Source organism: Schistocerca serialis, chromosome 6 (assembly GCF_023864345.2).
Source record: "Schistocerca serialis cubense isolate TAMUIC-IGC-003099 chromosome 6, iqSchSeri2.2, whole genome shotgun sequence".
NCBI classification, from domain to species: Eukaryota; Metazoa; Arthropoda; class Insecta; order Orthoptera; family Acrididae; genus Schistocerca; species Schistocerca serialis.
Genome location: NC_064643.1, coordinates 360,290,799 through 360,301,976, shown reverse-complemented (window position 1 = coordinate 360,301,976; position 11,178 = coordinate 360,290,799). Strand labels below are relative to the sequence as shown.

General features: G+C 38.0%; 1 protein-coding gene across 1 annotated transcript; it reads right to left on the bottom strand.

Annotated features, from left to right (window-relative positions):
* Positions 1 to 3,642: 3,642 nt before the first annotated feature.
* Positions 3,643 to 5,232, bottom strand: LOC126484869 (piggyBac transposable element-derived protein 3-like). The gene is made up of 3 exons (XM_050108465.1): positions 4,969 to 5,232; positions 4,763 to 4,876; positions 3,643 to 4,569 (listed from the first exon to the last, which is right to left on the bottom strand). Exons 1-3 carry the CDS (start codon positions 5,230 to 5,232, stop codon positions 3,643 to 3,645), a joined length of 1,305 nt encoding a protein of 434 aa, XP_049964422.1.
* Between the last annotated feature and the right edge of the window lie 5,946 nt (positions 5,233 to 11,178).

Sequence of the window (11,178 nt, the reverse complement as noted above, 5' to 3'; positions counted from 1 at the left end):
AAAGTGATCGAAATTCCGAGAAAAGTAGGGGTAAGCTATAGAGAAAGATGGGAAAATTACCATATATACAAGAACCAAGAGGGAAAAATACGAGTGGAAGACAACGAACAAAGAGCACGGATTAAATAGGGTCTAAGACAGGAATACGGCCTTTCGCCTTTACCGTTCAATCAATACGTCGAAGAAGCAATGACAGAAATAAAAGTTCAAGAGTGGGATTAAAATTCAAGGCGACAAGATATCAATGTTAAGATTCGCTGATGACATTGTTATACTCGGTGAAAGTGAAGAATTGCAGGACCTGTTGTGGAATGAACAGTCTAATGAGCACATAATTTGGACTGAGAGTAAATCGAAGAAAGATGGAAGTGATGACAAGTAGCAGAAATAAGAACAGCGAGAAACTCAACATCAGGATTGATGATCACAAAGCAGATGAAGTTAATAAATTCTGCTACCTCACCAGAAAAAATATCCTACGACGGACGGTGCAAGGAGGACATAAAAAGCACACTATCTCTGGCTAAGAAAAATCTACTAGTATCAAACATAGGCCTTAATTTGAGGAAGAAATTTCTGAGGATGTACATTTAGAGCACAGAATTTGTGTAGGTACATGGTGAAAGACCCCCGGATATGGTAAAGATAAAATTTACAAAAAAAAAAAGAAATGAAACAGCGATCGACTATAAGAGTCAGCAAAGACATTAATTTTGAATGCATGGTAAGGCGTGATTTTGTTTCGCTCTCTTGTATGTAGAAGGATGGTTAAGATGTATTGCTCGAAGTATGACGTGCTACAAGTGTTATGTATCATATGTGATTCTGAATAAGAGAAGACTTAACAGAGTATTAAGCATTTTTACTGAAGTGGAGTGGAGCTTAGTTGGGAGGATTTTCTTCAATTTTTGACATGCAATGGTGTCCTTGGAGTCGGCTGCCTGCATCTACAATTAAAATGTAAGAGGAAGTTCGAATAGCACAATTCCGTAAATACAGAACGTTTACTAATAATGCAGTTGTACTATATTCAATAAATATTTTCTGGGTTTGTGACCGCATTGTCAATATATATAAAACTATCGAAGTTTCGATCCCTGTTGCAAGGTACCTTCTTCAGGGTGTTTTTATTTACTGCTGAGTGAGAAAGCTTTGTGTCTTATATATCTGCAGGTACATAAGAAACAAATTTTTCTCATTCAGCAGTAAACAAAAACACCCTGAAGAAGGTGCCTTGCAACAGGGACCGAAACGTTGGTAGTTTTACATATATTGACAATGCAGTCTGCAGTATATAAGAAATAAAGTTTTCTCATTCAGCAGTAAACAGGAACACGCTAAATAATGTACCTTGCAAAAGGGACCGAAACGTCGGTAGTTTTAAATATACTGACAATGCGGTCATAAACCCAGAAAATTATTAGTGAATGTGACAATGGCCACGGAAGCCTACGTTTATACAATTGTACTATACTTTAAATTTTTTCCATTTTTTATTTAATTATTATAAAACAATTGTGGACCTAAGTGCCACGACTTCAGGGCACCGGTTCTAAGTAGGGTTTGTTAACTATTGTTATAGTAAGAAATTTACATGACATTGTCATTAGTCGTAAAAACTAATTGTCTGCATTTTCTTTTTGAATGAATCACAATGCGGAGCACGGGAAGCAAAAAGGCAAAAATTGAGGGGAAAATTTTGGATAGAAATAAGAACTGGACACAGGTTACATGATATTTTCCATAGTAAGCTGTTTTGTTCGGAGCAGCAAAGGCAGGACGGGCTACAAAAGTTTGCTTGCTTGGTTCCGCTTGGTAGCGCCTCTATTGATGTAGATAGAAACCTTTTCCTCATTATTCCCTTCCTTGAATTTTATGGTGGAAAATTTACAGGAATTTTTCAGTGTGATATGCGTTGTCAGTAAAACATAAAGAATTGCGGACACAATAGTTTTCGTATCATAACAGACGTAAAAAAGGGTTTGACATTGTATACATTACAATTATCAAGTGTAATAATTAGCATACAAAATTTTGGCGTTTTTCATGAAACTTTTATTTTTGCATATTCATACAACATGGCAGAAAAATATAAAATATAGCGAAAACGCAATCAGCCAAGATGGCGTAGAATTGCGCAATGGAACAACTGAAGTTCAGGCGCCATCATGCCTACTGCAGAAGATTTAAGTAGGTCAGAGATGAGTGTCGCAGGTGTGACAAATGATAGCGACACTCCACAGCAGAATAACCTTGACGACACAATGTCTACAATTGACGAGACAATGTCACGCATCTCCCAGAGTGATACCGTATACTACTCATGAATGAAAAATTGGAAAGCGATACAAATATGAATCTTGACAACACGTTACAAACAGCCACTATTTCACAACACAAACATTAACTCGGGAAGTTCAGCTGACAGCAACCACACTAGTACAACTGATGCGCTTCTGTGGCAGTTATTATCAAAACGTAAATACGAAATTACATAGTATGAAGACAAATTTCAGCGATATGAAACAAGATATGAATACCAAAATCTATACTTGATGCAAGATATGAACATGTTAAAACACCAACAAAACACTGTTATACAAAATCTAAAAACAATGAAACAAGAACAAAAACAAGTATTCAAGGATTTGCATGACACGATCTCACAGAAATTCAATGACTTAGCCAAAAATTTTCGCACTGAAATCGACGCAAGATTGAATGATAGAGTAGGTGTTTCAAATATCGCCCCTGCGCATAATATCGCCTATCTGTATTTAGAAGTAGAGAGCCTGTATACCCCTTTCTTTACCGAAATTCGAAGTTTGAGAAAAAAATATCTGCACTCGTTTCTATACTTATTTAGGTGCATAAATGTAAAATATGATGTAATCTTTCTTTTATATGTTTTATTCCAAAAATTTTTGAATGTTGCTTTTAAGCAATAGTGGTTCTTACAGGTAGTTACATCATAAGAACAAAATTCAATAAACATGGCTTCATTTAAGCAAAATATTGGTTTATACATCAGATTTTACAGCTTATAAGTCTGTGCACAGCATTTTTATTATTGACAATGTGGTGATGACTAATTTTCCTTCGAGTAATTAACAAATTCAACTCTGTGTATTAGTAAAAATTTGAAATTTTTGTACTGCAAACTTTCACGTATCTTGTCAGACATCAGTGTGTGTTGTATCTTTCCTTATGAAGTTATTATATTCCATGAAAGATGTGGAAACACTCCTTATTTACTGTGAGACACAGATGCACTTTACACTTCGTGCAAAAAATTTGTGTAGTAGACTTAATGCAAACTTTACATCGACCTTTCTTCTCTACCATATCTGCAAAGTGTTCGAACCCATCGAAACGCTCATCCATAACTGGAGCTGCACATACAGTCCTTTTTGCTGCAGGAGTCCTTGTCAACATTTCAGAACTTGGTCTTCCTCTCTACTTTTGGGAAGCTGATTTCCTCGCAAGCAGTAGACCTGCAGCAATATTAGCTTGGAACTGCAGGAGTGACATCTTTGAGGTTTTGCCACGTTGGACCATATGACGTCGTTGGAGTAGCCATCCATTGACAACTGCTACAGACAAACACCAGTACACAATGCGCATATACCACTTCCGTGACCTCTAGTTGATACGGTATAGCTCTATCAACATGTCAGCAAGGTCCACGCCCCCCATATGTTTGTTGTACTTTTCCACTATGTAAGGTCTAGGTACATCAATGAATTTATTTTCAGATGCAGAATAGCGTCTACATGTTGCCATGGGCTCAACACAAGCATATGTTGACACGAAATTTATGCATTTTCTGTCAAACCAGCGTACTAAAGCTACATTGTTTGTTGCCTCCACTCTCCAGTGACAGGAGCCATGTCCAGTTTTCTTGTGCTCCACTTCAGTTTTCAATGGACATTTTCCCATCCTGTCTGTCCTGATAGTGCCACAGAATTCAATACCCCTTTCTTTCAGGGCAATGGCTAATGGTATAGACGAAAACCAACTATCAGCAAACACTTTGAAATGCTGTTTCTCTGGCAATGTTTCCGTCAATGCCAAAACAATATCCCCAGTCAAACCTAATCCTCTATCACTGCAGGTGTTTTTGCCAACATAAATTTCAAAATCATACATCATGCCTGAAGGACCAGCTCTCGTAAAAGATTTGTAGCCCCACTTGTGAGGCTTATTTCTTACGTACTGTTTCAAACCGATTCTACCCTTGAATGGTATTATCTGTTCATCAACAGCTTGGTATTCTTCTGGAGGGAGTGTCTTCAATGACGACTGCAATGCAGATAAAAGTGGGTGAATCTTAAAGAGTTTGTCACGATTACTATTAGCTTCAGGCAAGTCTTGATTATTGACAACATGAAAATACCATGGTAGCTGGAAGAAGCGAGTTCTGCTCATCACATCAGCTATTGGTGAATATCTACACTCATTCGACCAGTATAAATGAATGGAAGGCATTTTGATTATCCCCATGTGCAGTAAAATACCAACAAACTGCTCCATTTCATTTTTGCTCGTCTGCAACGAAACTGAATCTTTCTGCAAAGCATAGATATTGGACTACACAGCAATGAGTTCAAATACGTCATCATTCATAAATATTTTATAATATTGCAAAGGTGTCATTTTCTCTACTTGGTGGTGGTGGAAGTGATCCTTACCATTCTGTGTCTTGTACGACAAAATCAGTTTTTCTGAATTTATAATCACTACGCTTACATCTATGTTTTACTTGCTGCTGCTGCTGCTGCTCAAGTGTAGACGGTGCTCCTTCATTTGTATTGTTGTCACTTACATCTGATTTTGGCTGAGAATCAATAACTTTACCACTCCTGACTGCATCAGCCTGAAATTTAAAGATATTGACGTCGAAAATACGTAATTATACTTATACTTATGTACTTTCTCAATATTGTTACTTCTGTTAGTGATCCCTACCTTTGGAAATTCATATTCTGTCTCTTGCTCCACTCTAATCGCCGAAATTTCAGCTGCATCCTCCTTTTCCACCATCTGAATTAAATTCATGACAGCTGCTTCGGAAATAGCTTGAGAACTTTCATCAATTTCGACATTTTCTTCTTTATCTTCGTCCCCAACATCTGATATCTCCCCATCAAGGACATCAATGTATGCATTGAACTCATTATCGGGTAAATTCATAATAGATTCTAGGCCAGCATCAGTCAAAAAGTCAGACATGGTGACGCAATATTTAAAAACTGTCTAGAATGTGATTTTATACCTGCAAAGCAAAATTTCAAGCACCTACATCAATAGATTTGTAAAGCGAGGCATTATATTACGAAATTTCCACTTAATTCCACTGTTGCTTTGAAGCAACATAAAGTTTTTCGCAGTTTATCTTATTTGGAAATCATTATGCAAGTCAAATGTATGATGTACTTATGCAGGATGGATTGTCACAACACATGATAATTATTTCACTGTAAACGAAAGTGCAAAACTTACATATTTTACGCGTTGATGCAAAATACATCTACGCAAAGACGATGTTTCTTATAAGCTACGCTGGTAAAGGAAGGGGATAGAGAGAGTGGCCATAGGTGAAGTTGCCCATGATTGGTTGATTAGCTTTGGCGCCATTTTTCTGCCAAACGTCTCTCGCGCTTCCTATGTTCGCCGTGCTTTTGACTTGAATTGAAGTCCAGAGGACTTTTGCAACGATTAAAAGGTATTTGAATTATTGAGAGACTTGCTATGCGTTGTGCATGCATGTTCGATTTAGTTGTATATCGTTTTTAAGCTCATTTCTTTAACAGTTCGTGCATACTGGTAGCATCACAAGCTTTTCTGAAGCCAATATCTGGTAGTCCTTGCAGGAAACGGAAAGTTCCTATAATTGTTGTGCCATGCTCATTCGACTTTATAGCGTCAAACTTTATTTCGTCCCGAATCAGAACACTAGGCATTATTTTGGTTTCAGTATTATTGCCTGACTGTTCACGCAGGCAAGCTGTAAGCACGTTTTTCGCAGTTGTCGTGGTTGCTGAAACACTATTCGTAGTAAATAATTGTAGGTACTCTTGAAGGCCTACTTACTGTGGGGTAGAAGGGACACGGTAGTTTTCTTGTTATATTTGGTCGTTATTACAGTAGCCTACATTTAACATTACCTGATTTTTGTAATCTTTTTCGTTTGTTATCTACGAGAGGTATTCAGAAAGAAAGTCGTAAGCAGTTGTTTACTTGCGACATGCAAAAAGTTTGAAGACGTGGCAAGAAGTACTAATACGTCTCACACTTTTTGCATGTCACAAGAAAACAACTGCTTACGACTTTAATTCATCTGACGTAATCATAGAGTAAATATCTCTGGAGTGAGCATTGCGTTCTGCGCATGTTGTCAACATTAAACCAGGATTGTCACGTGTTATCGGGACTTCGCTGTGCGTGTGTGCTTTCTGCAGCGTTTGAAGTTTATAATATCGAGAGTTTTGTTGTGTTTCACCGTTTGTTCATAGCGTAATAGTGAGGGTGAATTACTGTTGTTGCTACGGATGCAAAGAAAAATATGTGAAAGGAGATATAGTAACTTTTCATGGGTACATACCATGTAGCTCTAATTATAGTTATCATATTAGTAAGAGACACTGTAATTGTTTAAAAATTTCGAGACGCCTTATAATTAAGGCTTGATTCTGTAGCCCTATTTTTCTACGATTTATGACTATAAAACAGATATTACGGCTTGTACAAAAGCTTATAAACAATCGCTTCCTCTCGTAAATTTGCTAGTGGAACAGGAAAGGGAAAGGTTAGTTGTTTCAGTAAGTACTATCCTCCATGCATTTATCAGTGACTTGTCGATTATGTATATAGATTACTCAGTCTACTATTTATTTAATAAACTGGGAGCAAGGACTTAAAATGCGTTAAATAAATACCTCAAAGTGTCACCAGTAAGAAAAATTGTGCTTTAGGTCGCAAAAACGAGAAAATAAATACGCAGAAATACAAGAAAAGAGGACGAATTAGCAGGGCTATAACCGCTAATGTGTGGCAAATTCGGTGTTTTTCGGACACTTGCAAAAGTACTAGCGTACTGTCAAGTCGTTTTGCAGGACTATCACTGCAAAAATGTACGTCAGGCTCTGTAATACTATAAAGTGCCGTATCATAGCGAAAACTACCAAAAATCTAGTGCATCTGAACTATGACACCTATCGCAAACAAGCAGAATGTAATATCACTTGCCCTTAAAAGTTACGTAGCTGGTTTATTCCCGGTATCAAATGGATACTGTTAAAATGTCTGCGCAACATATGTAAATAATCCACGACACGTACGAAAAGAATCCGTCTGTACTAGGGAGGTAGTGACATTCTAAATATACAGGGCGCTATACGGACAAACACACGACGTCCCGAGATCACGTGACCAGGCCGGCAATGTATGTTGAGAACACATCTGTTTTGCGCATGTGAATGCTCACTCCAGAGATATTTACTCTATGGACGTAATACAGGTACGTTAAATCTTTAGCGTTATGCACTTCCGATACAAAACAAATGCTATACACTATATTTTTTTGTTTACGTTACTTTCATTGCAATATGTCTAGTAAACGAACTTTAAAGGAGATAAATGCAAGTAATGAATAATTTTAACAGCCATATAACGAATGATTTCGCCATATTGTCTCGTGCTTTTGATTCGGTGAGTGTGTACCCCACTACTCCACTACTGGCCATTCAAAAGTCCCGCCCGCCGTTTGGCAGAAAAATGGCTGCCGTATCGTCCGGTTGGCCACTCTATCCCTATATAGGCTCTCTATTTAGAAGATGTTAAGCGTGCCATCTATGAGTCTGTGTAGTAAACTTGAACTTCTGCAGTTTTGCCACAGACGGCACCAGTTGCAAGCTTCCTAAGAGTAATAGTGGTAACAGTACAGCATTTGAAGTGTTTGCGGCTGTATCAATCGTTTTTACTGCCTGCAGCAAATCGAGGGAACTACCAGGTAAGTGTTTACTGATAATAATTTCGTTTATACTACTACGAAGTATGTTAAATAAGGATTGCAATTGTATTATTAATAGCGAGAAAAGGTGTTTTGAAGAACTTTAACGTGTATGTTTTTGTTGATTGTACTGTGTTCCCAATATCGCCCATCAACTGGATCGAAATGTCGCCAGTAGGCGATATTGGGAGCAGCTATTTTAATTTTTTAACCGATCTATCTCGTACTTGGAGCACATCAAATCTTGAGGCTGCATGTCGGGCTATATATTAGCTCTGCAGATGATGAAGAAATAGATGAAATGTATGACGAGATAAAAGAAATTATTCAGGTAGTAAAGGGAGACGAAAATTTAATAGTCATGGGTGACTGGAATTCGTCAGTAGGAAAAGGGAGAGAAGGAAACATAGTAGGTGAATATGGATTGGTGGGAAGGAATGAGAGAGGAAGCCTCCTTGTAGAATTTTGCACAGAGCATAACTTAATCATAGCTAACACTTGGTTCAAGAATCATAAAAGAAGATTGTACACCTGGAAGAATCCTGGAGATACTAAAAGGTATCAGATAGATTATATAATGGTAAGACAGAGATTTAGGAACTAGGTTTTAAATTGTAAGACATTTCCTGGGGCAGATGTGGATTCTGACCACAACCTATTGGTTATGAACTGCAGATTGAAACTGAAGAAACTGCAAAAAGGTGGGAATTTAAGGAGATGGGACCTGGATAAACTGAAAGAACCAGAGGTTGTAGAGAGTTTCAGGGAGAGCATAAGGGAACAATTGACAGGAATGGGGGAAAGAAATACAGTAGAAGAAGAATGTGTAGCTCTGAGGGATGAAGTAGTGAAGGCAGCAGACGATCAAGTAGGTAAAAAGACGAGGGCTAATAGAAATCCTTGGGTAACAGAAGAAATATTGAATTTAATTGATGAAAGGAGAAAATATAAAAATGCAGTAAATGAAGCAGGCAAAAAGGAATACAAACGTCTCAAAAATGATATCGACAGGAAGTGCAAAATGGCTAAGCAGGAATGGCTAGAGGACAAATGTAAGGATGTAGAAGCTTGTCTCACTAGGGGTAAGATAGATACTGCCTACAGGAAAATTAAAGAGACCTTTGGAGAGAAGAGAACCACTTGTATGAATATCAAGAGCTCAGATGGCAACCCAGTTCTAAGCAAAGAAGGGAAGGCAGAAAGGTGGAAGGAGTATATAGAGGGTTTATACAAGGGCGATGTACTTGAGAACAATATTATGGAAATGGAAGAGGATGTAGATGAAGACGAAATGGGAGATAAGATACTGCGTGAAGAGTTTGACACAGCACTGAAAGACCTGAGTCGAAACAAGGCCCCGGGAGTAGACAACATTCCATTAGAACTACTGATGGCCTCGGGAGAGCCAGTCATGACAAAACTCTACCATCTGGTGAGCACGATGTATGAGACAGGCGAAATACCCTCAGACTTCAAGAATAATATAATAATTCCAATCCCAAAGAAAGCAGGTGTTGACAGATGTGAAAATTACCGAACTATTAGTTTAATAAGTCACAGCTGCAAAATACTAACGCGAATTCTTTACAGACGAATGGAAAAACTGGCAGAAGCCGACCTCGGGGAAGATCAGTTTGGATTCCGTAGAAATGTTGGAACACGTGAGGCAATACTGACCTTACGACTTATCTTAGAAGAAAGATTAAGAAAAGGCAAACCTACGTTTCTAGCATTTGTAGACTTAGAGAAAGCTTTTGACAATGTTAACTGGAATACTCTCTTTCAAATTCTGAAGGTGGCAGAGGTAAAATACAGGGAGCGAAAGGCTATTTACAATTTGTACAGAGACCAGATGGCAGTTATAAGAGTCGAGGGGCATGAAAGGGAAGCAGTGGTTGGGAAAGGAGTGAGACAGGGTTGTAGCCTTTCCCCGATGTTATTCAATCTGTATATTGAGCAAGCAGTAAAGGAAACAAAAGAAAAATTCGGAGTAGGTATTAAAATTCATGGAGAAGAAATAAAAACTTTGAGGTTCGCCGATGACATTGTAATTCTGTCAGAGACAACAAAGGACTTGGAAGAACAGTTGAACAGAATGGACAGTGTCTTGAAAGGAGGATATAAGATGAACATCAACAAAAGCAAAACGAGGATAATGGAATGTAGTCAAATTAAGTCGGGTGATGCTGAGGGAATTAGATTAGGAAATGAGACACTTAAAGTAGTAAAGGAGTTTTGCTATTTAGGGAGTAAAATAACCGATGAAGGTCGAAGTAGAGAGGATATAAAATGTAGACTGGCAATGGCAAGGAAAGCGTTTCTGAAGAAGAGAAATTTGTTAACATCGAGTATAGATTTAAGTGTCAGGAAGTCGTTTCTGAAAGTATTTGTATGGAGTGTAGCCATGTATGGAAGTGAAACACGGACGATAACTAGTTTGGACAAGAAGAGAATAGAAGCTTTCGAAATGTGGTGCTACAGAAGAATGCTGAAGATAAGGTGGGTAGATCACGTAACTAATGAGGAGGTACTGAATAGGATTGGGGAGAAGAGAAGTTTGTGGCACAACTTGACTGGAAGAAGGGATCGGTTGGTAGGATATGTTTTGAGGCATCGAGGGATCACAAATTTAGCATTGGAGGGCGCCGTGGAGGGTAAAAATCGTAGAGGGAGACCAAGAGATGAATACACTAAGCAGATTCAGAAGGATGTAGGTTGCTGTAGGTACTGGGAGGTGAAGAAGCTTGCACAGGATAGAGTAGCATGGAGAGCTGCATCAAACCAGTCTCAGGACTGAAGACCACAACAACAACATATATATATATATATATATATATATATATATATATATATATATATATATATATATATATATATATATGCAAAAGGAGAGAATGAACAGGAAGCTGCAGTTGTCAGACAGAAACTTGGAGGGAAACCTATGTTGACACCTGAAGTTGAGAAAGAGCTGGTTGAGTACTGTATGGAAATGGAAAAAATTTTCTTTGGTTTAACTCGAAATGATGTAGAGCAGATGGTATTCCAACTTGCCTTAAGGAACAATCTGTCCCATTCCTTTTCAAAAACATGGCAGATCGAAAGTGGTTGAACTTGCTTATGAAAAGAAATTGTTCCCAGTTAACAATATGAACACCACAATCACTGTC

What these genes read in the sequence shown, in the direction of transcription:
- LOC126484869 (XM_050108465.1), bottom strand. Translation starts at nt 5,232, where the DNA reads ATGTCTGACTTTTTGACTGATGCTGGCCTAGAATCTATTATGAATTTA. An exon ending in CAGAATATGAATTTCCAAAG is followed by an intron (nt 4,877 to 4,968) that starts GTAGGGATCACT and finishes TTTAAATTTCAG; the next exon opens with GCTGATGCAGTCAGGAGTGG. An exon ending in AGCAGCAGCAGCAGCAGCAA is followed by an intron (nt 4,570 to 4,762) that starts GTAAAACATAGA and finishes TATGCTTTGCAG; the next exon opens with AAAGATTCAGTTTCGTTGCA.